Source organism: Hypanus sabinus, unplaced genomic scaffold (assembly GCF_030144855.1).
Source record: "Hypanus sabinus isolate sHypSab1 unplaced genomic scaffold, sHypSab1.hap1 scaffold_1333, whole genome shotgun sequence".
Lineage (NCBI taxonomy): Eukaryota > Metazoa > Chordata > Chondrichthyes > Myliobatiformes > Dasyatidae > Hypanus > Hypanus sabinus.
The window spans coordinates 63347-82452 of NW_026779403.1; the positions used below are offsets into that span (position 1 = coordinate 63347).

The 19106-nt window shown below is 41.5% G+C and overlaps 1 protein-coding gene across 1 annotated transcript in view; it reads left to right on the forward strand.

Annotated features, from left to right (window-relative positions):
* Window positions 1-19106, forward strand: part of LOC132386834 (deleted in malignant brain tumors 1 protein-like) — a 37523-nt gene that overhangs the window by 9188 nt on the left and 9229 nt on the right. Inside the window, exons 3-5 of the mRNA XM_059959178.1 lie at window positions 7602-7916; window positions 8536-8850; window positions 17705-18019. Coding sequence (XP_059815161.1) covers window positions 7602-7916; window positions 8536-8850; window positions 17705-18019 — 945 coding nt within the window. The remainder of the gene's footprint in view (window positions 1-7601; window positions 7917-8535; window positions 8851-17704; window positions 18020-19106) is intronic.

Sequence of the window (19106 nt, forward strand, 5' to 3'; positions counted from 1 at the left end):
GGCGGCCAAACGAATCTCCCCAATCGCGTCTCCTCTATTCATCCCTTTCTTGCCCTCTGGCAAAAGCCCGCGAGAACAACTGCCTCCACAATCAGAAGACGCAGCAACAATCTCTTATTAGCTGCCACTGAATTCCAAAGTCCCCTTATCTCCAGTCATAACATAAACATTGCTGCTACAGACAAGCCATTACCTTAACAGCAGAACATTACGCTGAAGCCATTTCATTAGCCTTAGTAGTGAAGTCGTACAGCGTGCTACATGTGCAATATTGGAAGTGGATTTTATGTGAGTGTTTGTATGAATTTCGTATTATGCGCTTTGACGTTTTTCCTCGAGGTGTCATCTATCATGAAACTGAGGTTTCCGAAAAGTTAAACAAAAGAATCGACGAGGCAAGGCGGTATATGCTTCCTGCATTAAAGTTATGGAAGTTTGGTCCATAAAGTTAACTCATGTGGTATCGCTGCTGTGGTAGCTATTTCAACACTAAACTTTGTTGTTGATAGAACACAGAGAGTCATACTGAGGTATTGTTTTTGTCTTTCAGTTTTGCGACCGAGGAAAATTATTTTCCATGCGTCTGTCGTATCGCTGAACGAACTGCTTTACAATCCAAATTTCATGATTAATAGCTCTGTTGATGACATCCTATTACTGATCATTTGGTTTGTTAAGAATATTGCCTGCAGTTACAGCTGGAATTAGATCAAATGGTAATGTGCGGAAATGAATGCCTTTAAGAATTTAACTCAGATGCATTGTGTTAAGTTTTACGAAATAAGAAGACATCCGAACATATCGGGTTAATATATAGGTCTTGAGGTCTTTTGCTGAACATAGAGAACCCGGGGTGAGTACTCTGCTTACCGGCAATGACATGCCAATTAGAAATTGGTATAGTATACTTGCATCGTTGGCCGAGGATTCGAGCGTGATTCTGTTGAGTACGCTATCTTCATGCCAATGCACTTCTAAAATTTTATTTCAATTATAATGGACGTGATATGTGAATGTTACTATTAATCTTGACAGGATGTAGAAAAGCATCAGAATGATATTCCACGGACACTCCTCACCAGGGTCTATCTACCCCCTCGTCATGGTTTCCCTCACTCTCCTCTCGATCTCCCTCACTCCAGGGAATAAACTCCCAGTGTCTCACCATCAGGTGAGGGTCTATCTACCCCCTCGTCATTGTCTCCCTCACTCTCCACTCGATCTCCCTCACTCCAGGGAATAAACTCTCGGTGTCTCAACATCAGTTGAGGGTCTATCTACCCCCTCGTCATGTTCTCCGTCACTCTCTCAGCGATCTCCCTCACTCCAGGGAATAAACTCCCAGTGTCTCACCATCAGGTGAGGGTCTATATACCCCCTCGTCATTGTCTCCCTCACTCTCCCCTCGATCTCCCTCACACCAGGAATAAACTCCCAGTGTCTCACCATCAGGTGAGGGTCTATCTACCCCCTCGTCATTGTCTCCCTCACTCTCCCCTCGAACTCCCTCACTCCAGGAATAAACTCCCAGTGTCTCACCATCAGTTGAGGGTCTATCTACCCCCTCGTCATTGTCTCCCTCACTCTCCCCTCGATCCAGGGAATAAACTCCCAGTGTCTCACCATCAGGTGAGGTCTATATACCCCCTCGTCATTGTCTCCCTCACTCTCCCCTCGATCTCCCTCACTCCAGGGAATAAACTCCCAGTATCCCACCATCAGGTCAGGGTCTATCTACCCCCTCGTCATTGTCTCCCTCACTCTCCCCTCGAACTCCCTCACTCCAGGAATAAACTCCCAGTGTCTGTACATCGGGTGAGGGTCTATCTACCCCCTCGTCATTGTCTCCCTCACTCTCCCCTCGATCTCCCTCACTCCAGGGAATAAACTCCCAGTGTCTCACCATCAGGTGAGGGTCTATATACCCCCTCGTCATTGTCTTCCTCACTCTCCCCTCGATCTCCCTCACTCCAGGAATAAACTCCCAGTGTCTCACCATCAGGTCTGGGTCTATCTACCCCCTCGTCATGGTCTCCCTCACTCTCCCCTCGATCTCCCTCACTCCAGGGAATAAACTCCCAGTGTCTCACCATCAGGTGAGGATCGATATACCCCCTCGTCATGTTCTCCCTCACTCTCCCCTCGATCTCCATCACTCCAGGAATAAACTCCCAGTGTCTCACCATCAGGTGAGGGTCTATCTACCCCCTCGTCATTGTCTCCCTCACTCTTTGGACAATAGATAAAGCTAATTTTTACTAAAGCAGACTGAGATATTACCTTATAGCGCATATTAAAAACATGACTCGTTGCATAGTCAACAAGTTCGGCAGCGGGTTAACTGCCGTGGATTGTCTGTCCGGAAAGCAGCGCCTTTCTGCTGCCGACTCGCTAGCCGGAGTGCTCGGGAAAAGCGAAACAACAAACTTCTAAAACCGTAAGTCAGCGAGTTGTTTGTTATGTCACCCTCTCACTGTGAAACGCCGACACCTTTTGTTCCCTAATTAGGGAGAGAGCGAGCCTGTGATATGACACATTATCGGCTGTACGTCGTTTTTGGGAAACTGCATGTCTGGGGTCTTTATTGATAGTTTGCTGCACGGTTGAGTGGTCGATAGAGGTTGCTGATGTTTTTTTCTGTTGGTGGGTGGGGTTATCGCTGCGTTGCAGCTGCTTGTGCGGGGGAGGGGGAGCTGGATGTGTTTCGGGGTTTCAACGTTTTAACTGTTATTTAGACTTTAGGACACTCCTCTGTTTTCGTCGATTTTTGCGAAGAACGATAATTTCAAGAAGTATATTGTCCACATTTCCGTGGCATTAAATGTAACTATTGAGACACCGGAAATCTACAGTAGCCAACAAAAACGCTGCTGGAACACAGCACAGGGTCTCAGCATCCATGCAAATGAGTAAACGATTCGGAGAACACTTCTTAGAACAGTTTGGAAAGGGGCAGTCACCTGAATGAAAAGATGGGAGGTGGTGAGGAAATATAACTTGAAGTTGGTAGGTGAAAGCAGGTGTGTGGGAAAACTATAGAGATGCGTAGAAGGAATCTGTCACAAGAAGGTAGTGTCAGTTCAGAGAAATGAAAGAGGAGGGATAGCAAGGGAAAGGGCTGTGTAGGTGAGACGCCATAAGACGCTAGAGTGGGGAATTGAAGACGAGGGGAGGGGAAGCGACTTCTTAACTCCAAGGATGAAACCATATTTATGCCATCGGCATAAAATCTACAAGAACGGTAAATGAGGTTTTGTTACTTCAACCCGAGTGTGTCCACATCGTGGCACAAGTGGAGCTATGGACCGTCATATTGCATGGAGAGTCGAAATTAAACTGTTGGCCTATGGGGAAGTTCCGCTTGTGAGAGAGAAAAATGAGCTGCAGATTGATGAGGTCTCACTGATGTAGTGGGGGCAGCATAGAAACAATAGTTACATTAGACGAACTTAGCATTTCGTACGGAAAATGTTACCTTACCTGGAAGGACTCGGTCTAACCTATTATGGAGGGGAGGAAGGAAGTGAATGAACAAGTGCAGAACTTTGACTGCTTGCAGGGATAAATGCCCGGTGAGTGATTAGAGGGGAGGCATAATTGGAGAAAGGAAATACGGAGGGAGCGATGTCTGTGGAAAGCGTCGTGTGCATACTTAGGACGGGAGGCATAAAAATTAATTTTGCGTAGCGTCCCTTTTGAGATTCAAGAAGTTACGAAAGTCATATGTTGGATATGAAGCCTCAGCGCTCCCTAATTTCAACGGTAGGGAACAGCAGCACTGCATTGTTGTCCAATGTAGGGGCCGCCGTAGGTATGAACCCAACATATAAGATGACAGAGGGACTAGTAAAAATGTACAGATGGAAGATGTTCGAAAATCTTTTGGAATTGCGCTTTTGTAGAAAACATAGAAACATAGACTAGTACAGCACATTACAGGCCTTTCGTCCCTCTGATCCTCAAAACCTGATCCAATATTCCTCCATATACTTGTGCAGTAGTCTCTTAAGTTTCACTAGTGTATCTTTCTCCACCACTGACTCAGGCAATCCATTCCACGCTCCAACCACTCTCTGTATGAAAAACCTTCCTCTAATAACCCCCTTGAACTTCCCTCCCCTTTCCTTAAAGCCATGTTCTCTTGTACTGAGCAGTGTTGCCCTGGGGAAGAGGCGCTGGCTGCCACTCTGCCTATACCGCTTCATACCTTGTGTATTTCTATTATGTCTCCTCTCATCCTCCTTCTCTCCAAAGAGTAAAGCCCTAGCTTCCTTAATCTTTGATCACTCTCTCTCTGAACCAGGCAACATCCTGGTAAATCTCCTCTGTACCCTTTCCAATGCTTCCACATCCTTCCTATAGTGAGGCGACCAGAGCGGGACATCGAATTCGAAGTTTGGCCTAACCAGAGTTTTATACAGCTGCAACCATTTCATCGCGTCTCTTAAACTCTATCCCTCGACTTATGAGAGCTAACACCCCATAAGCTTTCTTAAGTACCCTATCTACCTGTGAGGCAAAAGGTTGATGAAGGTGGATTGAATATAACCATATTGACAAAATTCGCCAACCATTATTTCTTTGAATGTCAGTGCAGTCGGTTAAACAGGCGATTCTTCTTCCCATCAAGCCCAGAACAATATGCAGTCAGTCTTGACTGAACTTAATTACCGTGTTTGCATTGCTCGCCTTTATAGAATTCCGAATGAGAAATAATGAATGTGGACTTATAACTTTACCATGATCTCTTCGTCGAAAAAAGTAACATAGTTTCATCAGATTTATTTCATGTTTGAAATATTTATCCCCTATATATAACGCTTACTTCATTTTTTTGTACACACGTTTTTCAGTGAATACTTAATACCACCATAGGGCGACGATGGGGGAGGTTACAGTATATATTTTTTTTACAATTCCATTTTTCTCTTTGAGAAAAAATGAAGGATGCCTTTGGAATTCCGATACAGACGTCACCGTATCTGGAAAAATAATGATGATTATGATGATGATGATAATAATAATAATAATAATAATAATAATAATAATAATAATAATAATAATAATAATAATAATAATAATAATAATAATAATAATAATAATAATAATAATAATAATAATAATAATAATAATAATAACAATAATAATAATAACTTTTTCCCTTAATTATAATGATATTTTCATGCCTTTGGTATCATACCATAAGAAATATAATATAATTTCTTATAGTAAAAGATATAAAAAACTATTAAACGTGTTAAGAATCTATTATCTAGCCTTAATTAATGACAAAGAGAGAAGGTAAATAAGGTAGTTCCGATATCCCATTATGAAATTTGGACATGGGAAAAAACATGCCATCTGTTTTAGAACCAATTGGGAATTTATATACAATGAACACAATAGGAATTCCCTGCATATTGTTTAAATGTTCTTTTTCCTCAGACCACCGAGCTCCAAGATTGGTGTCCGGAAATGATGAATGCTCGGGAAGACTGGAAGTGCAATTTGGGGAAACATGGAAAACGGTGTGTGATCTGCACTGGGATATGAATGATGCCAACGTGGTGTGCAGTCAGCTTCAATGCGGAGTCGTTGTTGCTGTGCGGGGAGGAGCTTATTTTGGAGAAGGAACAGGAATTGTTTCGACTCATGCCTTTGAATGTCAGGGTAATGAGTCGAGTATATGGGACTGTCCATTTTCCTCAGGAACTCATCGTTGCACCCATGAGAATGATGTTGGTGTGATCTGCTCTGGTGAGTACCTGGGATCCAGGTGTCTGGTATCGACAATTCTCCCATTAGCGATTTGCAAATTGCATCAGCGGAGCACTGTTCGATATGATTTTCATGATATTGACTGACAGATTAAGAGGGTGAAAGTGCCGGAAGAATAAAATAAAATTTGACTTCAATTTGGTTTCGACGAAAAAAAATCAGGATATTTGAAGACTTCAATAAGTTGAAACAAAAATCACAAACAAAAGCGTAACAATTACGCTGTTAAAATCATATAGCCTGGAAGTTTGTAGTTTGGCAAATTTACTTCTGCATCAAGACACTGACTGCCCTTAATGACGTGAAATTTGGTTCAGCGGGGAACTTAATGGCCGGCGTTATACACGATGATACACGCTCACAAAAACGTGCATGTTAAGTTGCGTTAAGTTCACAAAACATGCAGAGACATACGCATTTCTATGTTTGTAGGAAAATAGTTGGTCACGCATCGTTATTATAAATTAAGCAATATATTATTGCAGTGGAAAATATATAAAATATGCGAACTAGTATATTCCTTTAGAAATTGACTGTGAAATACATGTCGCAAATTGACTCAGCACGCCTTTCAAATTATACCATACACCTTAACGTGCAAGTTAATAATTCGAATAAATTTAATGATGCCGGATTTTGTCACATGTCTGAATACAGACATAAAACTGATTAAAAATTAAAATGCAAAGCAGGTTTTGTAGCTCTATAACGGCTATCTCTAATAACACGTCAATTAAATATGATTTATTTCAGTAGTGATACGTTGATGGATTATTGAATATTGCCCGAAACAATTCTCCTTTCTTCTGAACGGAATCACGCAGATAAATTGTTGTGGAACTGTAGATAAATACAAACCTTTCTTTTTGCCGCACAAATTCGAAGCATGCATATGCACTAGTATTGAAAATAAATGATTATAGCGAGGTAACTTGTTGCAATAGCGTCGGATTTTACTGCTAGAAATTTAGAAATAATGACTGTAACATGATAAAAAAAATAGCAGAAAGATAAATAAAATATGAGCTATACAGCTGTTAGTTGAACGACAGATAGTTTGTGAATTCACATAGTTTTTAATCATCAGCGGTCATTTGTTGAGACTTAACGTGATTAACAGCTTGAAAGTTGCTTATGAACCTAATAAATGAGTCGTCAGTGAAATTAGCAAACATGGAAACAGATAATGGAAAAGTGCAAAGAAAATATACACCACAGGCAAAGACAAACATCAATTTAATCGTCAATAACGAAAAAGAAATTCGAAAATGTCCTGTGAGAGTGCTCAATATTTGAATGCATGATCCATCCTCAAATATTACATATAAATACGAAAATAAATAAATATAATACATATTCATATCAGCCATTGAGTGGGCAAGAACTTCATGGGTCGAATATGGTGCTGAATAATGGTATTTTCAACTTCGACAGAATATAACATTTAGAGTGATGGGCATCAAACTGAACGATCAACAGAATCAGCAGTATAGTATAGAAATCAGGCAAGGAAACCCTTCTTCATCTGCATGACCCAATGTTTGAAACAATGGTATTCACTCTGTTCAAAAAAACCTTCAAAAACGCGAGATTCCTGTCGTGGTATAAGCAGATTATTCACAACACTTAAAAATGCATTTGAAAAATGATTGCGGGTCAATCAGATTAAAAAAAATAACATGTCTGCATTGTGCTGTACTCTGTTATTTTCGCAAGTCTCTGTCGAGCAGACGCACTGGATGGCGGTCCTATCCTGTGCAATTTTTTTTTTTAATTAGTTTATGTCGCCATTAATTAACTGACTTCTTTTATTAATAAAACAGGGAATGATGTAGCACGGCTCGTTGATGGGGACAACAGATGTTCCGGCCGGGTGGAAGTTCAGCACGGGGACCAGTGGGGAACACTTTGTGATGAGTACTTCAGCTTGGAAGATGCTGCCGTGGTCTGTGAACAGCTACAGTGTGGTGCAGTAAATGCAACTCCCAGAGATGCATACTTTGGCACAGGAAACGGGCCAATGTGGAAGGATGACTACATTTGTTTAGGCAATGAGTCCCGATTAGCTGATTGTCAAGTCTCAGCGTGGAGTCAGATCAGCTGTTCGCATGGAGATGACGCCAGCTTGATCTGCACCGGTGAGTTGTTGAAGCATTTGTCTGAATGAAACCTTTCTTTGGTCGTAGAGATATCCATAACAGAGACAAAAAAATAAATAAACAAATTTTCATTCAGGTGTATCCAAAAATTTCCTGCAAAACCATGTCACGAATCTAATTTTTTTGGTGGCAACAATCGCTGTTTGCAATTTTGACTGTTTTATTGTGGATATCCAGATCTTGAGTACACGGCGAATAAAACCAAAATGTGAGGAGAAATATTTGAAAGTGCAGAGAATTATGTCAATTACTGTTTTAAGATAGTATTTTTTAGTACCATTTTAAAATCTGAAAAAATAAAGATGTAATATTTGCAGGAGAGTTAACTCATTATAAACCATTGAAAAAAAAAACAATGACTGATAATAAAAAAATAAATGGCTTCCTTTATTTTCGGCGAGTGTACTGACACCTGAGACAGTTCTGTGCGTGTCTTTTTTTTTATCCTGCGGATTGAGAAAAGAGGTTTAATGGCTTCTGGGATGACTGCCTTGTAGGAAATCAGTGTATATACTAATTTTTGCCGCTAATAGCTGAACGTATCTGGGATACATTGGCTAATTATTAACTGTTTTACACAATCCCATCCATATTGTAGATGACATTTGGTCTCTGCGGCTGACCGAAGGGGGAAGCCGCTGCGACGGCCAGGTGGAGGTTTATGATAACGGCAGATGGAGCAGAATCCAGGATAACTTCTGGAATAACAATGAAGCCAACGTTGTCTGTAAGCAACTGCGTTGCGGTGTGGCCACATCCTCCTACATCGCCTCGGGGCACAGAGGGAAAGAAGGGCCCGTCTGGGTGACCGACCTTCAGTGTGAAGGAAGCGAATCGCATCTCCAAAATTGCAGGAGATCCATATTGAATCGGACTTCCTCCGACATCATTGGCGTCGGCGTCCTGTGTTCAGGTGAATAGCTTGGAAAACTGGAAATTTTAATTTGTAATATTGTGTGGTTATTAATTATATACAGATACATTTAGACACACTGAGACTTGCTAAATTATTTATATCTCCAGTTGTTTAATCAAATAGATGTTGATAATCATATCCCCTCTTGCAGTGTTTCCAATTTATATACCCACCACAGCACCTCCGGCATCCCCGCTCCTAAAGCATACGAGCGAATTTATTGCACTCAATTAACTTAGTAGCTAGTACAAGTTGGGAAGGTGCAAAGAAAACTGAGCACGAATGAATAAAAACGTAATTATCTGGACTAAATGTGCAAACATCGCAGAGAAGTTCAGCAGTAATTCTGCTTCGCTAGAACTACGAAATTGCTGCAATGTTTTCAACGATTTATCGATAATTTGGGATATGTACAGAACAGGATCGTCCTGGCAGTTAGACCATTTTCCAATTGATTACAATTAAGTACCAAGGGTTCTACCTGCTTTCTCTCTCACTCTCTCTCTCTCTCTCTCTCTCTCTCACTCTCTCTCTCTCTCTTGCCACAACCCCACCCACACCCATCACTTTTTCCCTCTATGTTATTGCTAGTATTGTTAATCCTTTCCAACTTTCCAAAATCAGACATCCATTCAGATCTCAATATATGATGTTTTAGGTTAAAGCAATGGCACAATCGAGAACCGTGAGTTAATGTTACAGCTTGGTCAGACCCCACTTGGAGTACTCTGTTATGTTCTGGTCAGCTTACTACAGAGTAAATGCGGATGCTGTTGATGGTGTGCAAAGGAGATTGACGAGGATTTTGCCTAGATTGGAGAGTGCGCGTTATGAGAGTGGGTTGACTGAACTCGTCTGTTTCTTCTTGGAACGACGGAGGGTGAGAGGTGACCTGATTGAGGTGCATACAAAGTTTATAGACATTATATTTTGGGTCATTTCTTAGGAGTGAAATGTTTTAAGTTTATTGGAAGTGGATACAGAGGGGATGTAAGGGATAAGATTCTTACAAAGAGAGATGGGTGCATGGAATGCACTGTCAGTGTTGGATGCGGACACAATAGGGTCTTTTAAGACACTCTTAAATAGATACTTCTAGCTTAGAAAAATTGAGTGCGATGTATTGGGGAATTTATATGCAGTGTAAAGAGTGGGTTACATGCTGGGCACATCTATGTTCTTTGTTGTATGCTGTGAAAAAAAGGAAATTGAGTTGCTCAAGGAAGGGATTCTGTAGGGGGAATTTGAAACAAGAAATTTGCAAGTAAGTGAAAAAACGAAGCGATGGTACTGACGCCTGGCATTATTTCTGATCGGAACCATTAGGGATAAGGACTTAAATAAACGTTCAAATACGACGGAAATAATTGACTTTTATTTCAAATAATTTTCGCTACATCTTTTAATGAAATAATTTGGTGATATTTTTGTTCGTGCACTAATACCGTTTTCCATGGAATTTTTATATTTGTGCATCAGTATGTCTAGTTACCAGGAGAGATCAATTTTGTGCTATTAATTCTGAACCAACATTAATCGTTTGTTATATTCCATAGAGTTTCTCTGAAACTCTAGTCTTGATGTTTCAATGTATGGGATGAGATTGGTTGTCTATATACTGGTGCATTCAGTTATATTTTGTATAAATTGACACATGCTCGTGGGCATAAATGCGATGCATATTAATCGTATCAATCCCCTATGCTGGCGATAAGACCGGAAGGCTTTTCAATTTAGGGGTGATCTGAACTTGCTGATTCGAAAAAAGAAAACGGTGGAAGTGTATGTTTCAGAATACCTCTAGGTAGCGGTCCCATGTTGCACTAGTGTCAAAATCCTGTTCCCGGTACTTAAACAACTAACAGTCAAATGCCGTTCATTCCATTTACCTCCTAGGGAGCTCCATTCTGCCACAATCCTGACCGTATAATGCCAGCGGCTGATTATAGTCAAGCGCTCGAATCAGTGCATTATTCAGTATACCTTCCATTCCACAAGCATCTTCAAATTGCCGACTTCAAATACGATTATTTAAAGAAAACACGAACTAATTACCATCATCATTTAATCTGCAGCAACAGAGATTTCAGCACCACAGATCACTGTGACAGTGAGATATAAGATGCCTGGATGTTCAGTTGATCACAGTGCTTGGCAAACTTTTCTGCTCAGTGCGTCTAGGCAGAGAAATGGTTCGGCACAGCCAAGAAGGGCCAAAAGGCCTGTTTCTGTGCTGTAATGTTTTATGGTTCTATATGGTTTGCAGACATTTCGGCTCCAACAGAGAAGCCATAATCAGTGCGACCTTGGGAGTGTTGTATCTTCAGAATACGGGCTTATATGTATTCCTTCGGGGTCCGAATGGATTTTGACTACACATCTTAATCTGATTGTCTAATTCAAAACTATGAGCATTTACCAACAGAAGATTCTAATTGGCTATCTTACGGGGGGGGGGGGGGTCCGTTAAAAATATTTGTCTCGAGGTCACTAGCGATTTGCTGATTGTTGACGTCGTGGGTGATCATTTTTTCCTAAGCTTTCATATATCGGATCCATGGCGATGTGTCTGTTGATGGATCCGTCTGTAGAAAACCACGCTTCGAAAAGATCTCACTGTGTTTTTTCTTCTGGCTTGATTCCGGTCTCAGGCTGTCGTCCAGTTAAAATGGTGTCGTTTTACGTCATCATGAGATGAATCTAGCAAAAGTGAGTCGTACCTTCTAGTTGATTTTCATGTAGAGTGATCGATAGATTTCTTCCTGTTTGACTGACTTTCGCCGTCACTACGATGACTTGGGAATGTAATATTTGTTCTATCAGTGATATTTTGCTGCACTTTGTGTTTTGATAGCTTCGTCCTGAAAGTTGCAGCAGGTTGTGGGTAAATTCGATGCTATCGCATAAGAAAATAAGACATAGCAACAGAATTAGGCCATTCAGGACACTGTACATCCAGGGCAAATGTACAAAATTAAGGGAGGAAGTTTAGTGGAGACATCAGGGTTAGATTTTTTACACAGGGGGTTGGAGTGCCTGGAATGAGTTGCCAGGGATGGTGGTGGAGTCTAAAACATTAGGGGTATTTAAGAGCCTCTTCGACAGGCACATGGATGAAAGAAGAAATGGAGGGTTATGGGGTAGGGTGGGTTTAGTATTTTTTTTTAAGGATTATATTGCCGGCACAACATGGAGCACAGAAGAGCCTGTACTGTTCTGCAGTGTTCTGTGGTTCTATGGAATCTGCTACGCATCTATTAGGGTTGATCTGGGATTCCAGTCTCCACCACACACCTGCCTTCTGGCCGTATCGTTTAATATTCTGTCTGATCAAGTAACGATGAGCTTCCGCCCGAACTCTCCGTACCGACTCGGCCTCCGCCGCCGTCTGTGGCATATCATTACAAATATTTACTACTAGATGGCTGAACATATTCCTCTGTACCCTTCTTTTAAACTGGCGCCCCTCAAAACTGAGGCTGCGTCATCTACTTCTGTATACCCACACCATAGGAAAATCCTCTCCACACCCACCCTATCTTGTCCCGTCAACACTCAGTAGATTTCAATGTGATACCTGTGAGTATAGATCCAGCTGCCGGACACACCTCTTATGTTAGCACCTTCCTTCCCGGAATCATCATTGTCGATCTCATCTGCATTCTCTACAATAGGGGCACACCCTTTCAGAGAGATAGGGCTAAAACTGCTGGGGATATTTCAAGTGCGGTCTGTCTAGTGTCTTATAAAGGTACAATATTATCTCCTTGCTTTTATATTCTATTCCACTTCAGAGAAATGTCAACATTACATTCGTCTTTTGCTCCCACAGACTGAACCTCTAAATTAACCTCTGGTAATCTTTCACGTGTACTCTTAAGTCCCTCTGCACCTCTGATGATTGAAACTTCTCCCCAATTAGATAATAGTCAGCATATTGCTCCTTTTTTTCGAAATGCGTTATCATACATTTGGACTCTCAGCACTACCTACCACGACACACCTCTTTCTTAATATCAGCAAGCTTTGACCATCAAATCCATTATCTGAATCACTAAAAGCAATGTGAAAAGCAGCGGTCCCAATACTAACCCTTGAGGAACAGCGTGCGTCACTGGCAACTAATCAGAAAGGGCAGCTTTCATTCTCACTCGATGCATCGTACCTATCAGCCATTCCGTTATCCGTCTCCTTTCCTTTCCTAAACGCCATGGAATTTAATCCTGTTAAGTAACTTTATTTGTGGCACCTTATTAAATGACATCGAAAGTCCAAGTAAATATCCACTGCCTCACCTTTTTCCACTTTACTTATTGCTTCCTCGAAGAACTAACTCTAACATATATATCAGACAAGATTTCCCTCAGCAGAATACATGCTGACATTGACTTACGTTATCATTGTTTTCCAAGTACCTCGGCGGATCATCATTTATAATAGAATCCAACAGTTTCCAAACCACTGTGGATCGGTGAACTGGACTATAATTCTCTCTCTCCTTTCCCTTCCTCCTTTCTTAGAGTGATATTTACCATCATGCCAGAATCAAGTGATTCTTGTAAGGTCACGACCAATGCATCTGTTATCTCTTCTGAAATGCCGAACATGTCCTTATCCTAGAAATTACCTAGGGTTAACTGGGTAGCTCTCTATTTTTCTGAGCTCCATGCACCTGTCAAGGAGTCTGTTGTAAGATGCTAATGTATCCTCTTTCACCATCGTCGCCGGCAGCCCATTCCACACAAACGCCACTCCCTACATTAAAAAAAACATGTCATCTCTGTACCTACATCCAAGCACCATAAAACCCTGGATAAAAAGAAAATATCTCTTAATCTTATACATCTCAATCATGTCACCACTCATCCTCCAGCGCACCAAGGGTAAAAGGCCGAGATCACTCTACCTATTCGCATAAGGGATGCTCCCTGGTCCAGGCAACATCTTTGTAAATCTTTTCTCAACACTTTCCAACGCTTTCACATCCTTCCTGTGGTAAGGCGACCATAACTTAGGAAAATACTCCAAGTGGGGTATGAACAGCTTCCAATGTAACTGGAACATTACCTGTCGTTTCCGAAATTCAGTCCCGCGATTTATGAACGCCAATGCTCCGCAAACTTACTTAACCACAGAGTCAAACTGTCCAGCATCTTGATTGTCGAATGGACCCGGACTCCAAGATCCCTGTGATCCTTCACCCTGTCAGGAGTCTTCCCATTAAAACTATATTCTGCTGTGGTATCTGATCTACGTAACAAAATGAACCATCTCACATTTATCTAGGTTGAACCCCATCCGCAACCACTCAGCCCAGTTTTGCATCCTATCGGTGTCCCGCTGTGCCCTCTGACAGCCCTCCAGACTATCCACAACACGGCCAACCTTTGACTCATCAGCAAACTACTAACCCATCTCTCCACTTCCTCCTCCAGAGCATTTATAAAAATCAAGAAGGGTATTGGTGCAAGAACAGGTCCCATAGCTACACCACTGTTCACTGACTTCCACGCAGAATAGGACTCGTCCACAACCAGTCTTTGGCTTCTGTGGGCAAACCAGTTCTGATTCTACAAAGCAATGTCCCCTTGGATCTCCTGTCTCCTTATTTTCTCATTAAGCCTTGCTTATTGTACCTTTCTAAATGCCTTGCTGAAACCCACGAAGGAAACTTGACAATTTTGGCAGGGATTGAAAAAAGTAAAATCAAGCGATGTAGTGGGCAAAAAGCTTCGCTTCCAGATGGGCTCAATCCTTTTATGCCCGCTTTGAGTGTCAAAACGTGACGAGACATTAAGAATTCCCGAAGCCACCGATAATTCTGTGATTTAAGTCTGTGAGGCTGACATGCAATTAGCGTTCATGAGGGCAAAGTCACCAAAAGCATCCGGCACAGAAGGGATATCCGGCCATGTAGTTCAGATCTGAGCTGATCAACTGCCTGGCGTGCTCAGGGAGATCGTCAGCACCTTGCTTCGGCAGTCTGATAGAGCCACAAGTAAACTTCACATACCGATTTCTTATGAGAGTCTGGTGATCTGCCTGAAGAACTATCGGTCAGTTAAAATGGCAGCAACAATGAGGAAGTGTTTTGAGAATTTGTTGATGGAACATATCAACCTCTGCCTCAGAGGAGACATGTCCGTGTTACACAAGCCTGTCGGTGGACGAAACCAAGTGCAGAACACGGGCGCGGTGGTAGATTTGGGAGGCGTTATTGACGTATCGAGGAGAGTCGGTATCGTTATCCACGAGAGTCTTTACCCGGAGACCTGGGTTTGGAGAGAATCCAGGACCGATGTTAGACTTAGGACTGACAGAACAATGAAACGAGGTTACTCACACCAGAGTCCACCAAGAAACTGGCAGCTCTTTGTTGTCTTTATCCAGCATTTTCTGATGGAAAGCAGGAGTGTGTAGTTAGTGGAATCTGGGAATGATGGGGAGTTAAACGAGGGGCCTGAGGCCCAATTCCGGAGGTAAATAGCAAGGTACTGTTTGACAGAAAGGACCATGACATCCCATATTTGCCTATTAGAGCAATAGGTTCACTAAAATTGCCATCTTATTGGCTCTTCATACTATCCAGGAACATCTGGATAGAAAAGATACACACATTACAGGGTTGCTTCTTCACCGCAGCTCAGCATAAAATGCCACCATCCCCTTACAACTGATCAAAAAATCGAAGTCGGTATCCCAATAACTACTTGTACAATTGTATCCTCCACTGCAGACCCAGACAATATGTTCCGAATGACAACTACGTCTAGTCTAAAATCTCCATCAGCACTGGTGATCCAAAAGTTTGTGAGAACAGCTTCGTGTTTCATTCGCTTTAAACTACACCTCTGCCATTCTCAAATTTGCTGACGACCCTACTGACGTACACCGGATCAAAGTTGATGACACAACAGCATTTTGAATGGATATTAAAAAAGCAGGAGTAGTGGTGTCACAGCACCAACCTCCTCCTTAAATTCAGCATGACATATTGGAGGTATTCAGTTCAGGAGGAGGAAACCAGCAGTCCATGAGTCAGGCCTCAACGGAGCATCAGATGCGGAGATGGTCAGAAATTTCAATTAACCCCTGTTATTATTTCGGAGGCCCTGTCCGTGACGCAACACATAACTGCAATTACAGCGATAGCACACAGAGTCCCGAGTTTCTTGGAAGATTTCGAAGACTCGGCATGGTATTAAAAAAAAACCAAAAAGAAAACATCGAAAGGTTTGTAGTAGAAAGTATATTAACAAGCTATATCACAGCTAGGTATAGAAACAATACCACTGAAGGGAAATACTACAAAAGGAAGTGGAAATCAATTTACTAATTTTGCGAATTTCGGCATCGTTTTTGGTGACATATACGTACCTTGATAATAGATTTATTTTGTACTAAAAACCCAGAACTAATAAACAAGATCAATAACCTGGGTCTCTGTTCCTCCCTCTGCAAATGGCTTATTGACTTCCTCATCGGGGACCACAGTTAGGATCGAAAACAAAATCAACAATGACACAACTGTATTGTCCTATATTCTCAGGCAGTGTCCTTTGGTCTCAGACACGAACAACATTGGAAACATGCTCTGCATATCCACTCTGTCAAAGTCTTTCGTCATCCGATAGGGTTCAATGAGGTCACCCCTCATTCTTCTGAATTCTGGTGAACACAACCCAGAGCCATCAAACGCTCTTCTTATGAAAAGACATTCTAGTGAACCTCCTTTGGCCCACTCCATTTTCCACAGATCCATTCTGAGATAAGTGGCGCAAAACGGCACAGAATATTGCTAGTGAGGTCTAACCAGAGCTTCAAATAATCTCAAAATTGCATCCATTGCACTTGCCTTAATATCCACAAGCTCACTAACGTTTGGAGAATCCTGCACAAGGGCTACTAAGCAACTTGGCGCTTCGTTTTTTTTTTGTATTTTCTCTCCAGTTAGGAAACAGTCAAACCTTTCCTTTTTTTTCTACGAAAGGGCATGACCATACACTACCCGAAAATGTACTGTAGCTATAATTTTTGTCCACTCTCTTAAGAAAAAATTGTAATTCTGCGGCCTATCACCTCCTCAAATCTAACTGACCCTCCAGCTACCTTCGTATTGTCTGAAAACCTCTCAACGAAGTCACCAACAGAATCATCCGAATCATTGACACAGAACGTAAAATGAATTGGTCCAAAATCACTAAAATCACCACGAGTCGCCGGCGGCCACCGAGAAAAGAGTCCCTTCATTCCCGATCGTTGCCTACTGCCAATTAGCGACAGCTCTATCCATCCTAGAATATTTCCTTTAATACAATGGGCTTTAACTCATTAAGCAGTCACATGTGTGGCAAGTTGACGTTGGCCGTTTGAAGATCCAAGTACCACAAAATCAACCCCTTCTCCTCTGACTATCCTGCTTATTATTTCTTCACAATAATTTCACCAGATTTGTCAGACATTTGTTTATCTTCTGCATTCTCATTGATAATAGACTTCAATATATTTCCAAACACTGAGATCAGGCTTACTGGCTTATAGTTTCCTCGTTTTTGCAAAAGGCAGGGAAATGGAAAGGCAGCAGATGTGATAAAACGTCCAAATGCCAGCCGCTGAGTTCCGTCCTTAATGACAGAAGCAATTCTCGCTTCTCGATATGTTCTATTCTTCCATACTTACATTTTATGTTTAGATTTTAAACGTTTTTAAATTCCAGAATAATTGTTACATCACGGCACAATACTTTTTAAGAGTAATAATAATAATTCCAGAATCATCTTTCGAAACGACAAACTGGTGATGTTTATAATTTCTAATATACTGATTTATTTTCCATGTTTCCGTTCGATAGGCCACTTGCAGTTACGTCTCTCCGGAAGTGAAGATTCATGTGCTGGTCAGCTAGAGGTTTATTACCGTGGATCTTGGGGCCTGGTTTGTGATGACTCCTGGGATCTGGTTGACGCTAACGTGGTCTGCAGACAACTGGGTTGTGGACATTCTTTGGAGGATAAAACTCACGATTACTGCGGAAGACGCTCTCTCCCAGTTTTGTTAGATGAAGTGAGATGCTCGGGTAACGAAACATTTCTCTGGGAATGTCCATCAGCACCATGGGGCGAACATGACTGCAGTCAAAAAGAAGCTCTGACATTAACATGCTCTGGTAAAGAAAATTTCAATTTGTTAAAATTTATTTTTATTGTTTTTGCAGCACGCAGCGACTACGGAGATGTAATAAATAAATAAAGCAGGAAAGGACGCCATTGGGCCAGGATGAACTGTCAAAATGTTGATAATGCGTGAGAGCACACCTACGCAGAAACAATCAACTTATTCCCTACGTATCTGGAATGGTCATATTTCCCATGACTAATGTCAGAACGTTAATCACCCTGAGTTCAGTATTGATTCTGCCTAATAACTCTTCTGCCCTCGCTCCAGTGTTTACCCGTTTTCTTTACACAAACTAGGCAAGTAAAGAATCACCAGTCTATGCATAGATGCAGTTTGATGGTCGACTGATTATTCACCAACTCTTTACACTACTCAAGGAGCTGTGTAAAAAAAAAGCACCGTGAGTCGTTCTTACAAAGGATAGATTCAAATGTTGAATCCAGATGTTGATTCAAATTCCTTCGACCCATAGAAAAGTGCGCCTGACTAAAATATGCAAGCGATTCTTAAATTTCCGATCTCCTGAGGAAATTCAATTACTTAGCCATGCAGTAGTAAGTGGCTGTGAACATACAAGTAAGCAGAGCCAGCTGGTGACGAGAAGTAACATAGCAATCCAAACCAGGAGAGACTGAATAATACAATTTATCAAACTGGCAGATGCAAATTCCAAGTAATAAAATCCAAAAAAAAACAACTAATTGAATTCAAAAACATGCCGTTGTTGTTTTTTTTTCAATTTCCACTGCTTCTTTCCCCCCATGTTTCTTTACCTCTGCTTCTCACTTATTAAAGCAATTGGTAAAGAAAATCTGAAGTAAAAGTACCTCACGAAACAAAATCAACTAGAGGAGCCAACGGTAGAAATTTGATACTGAGACTGGAAGGTTGTAATGTGTCCAGAGAAGACAAATTTTCTATTGAGATTTAATGTAGCAGAGAAGAATAAACGTAAGATAACAGGATCTGTGTAGTTGTGGCATAATGAAGTAAAGTTTCAAAAAGCCAGAAGCTCATGTGAGGTCAGCTTTTCTGAACTCAAAACACTATTTTCTTTTCAAAATAGTGCAGGTGAT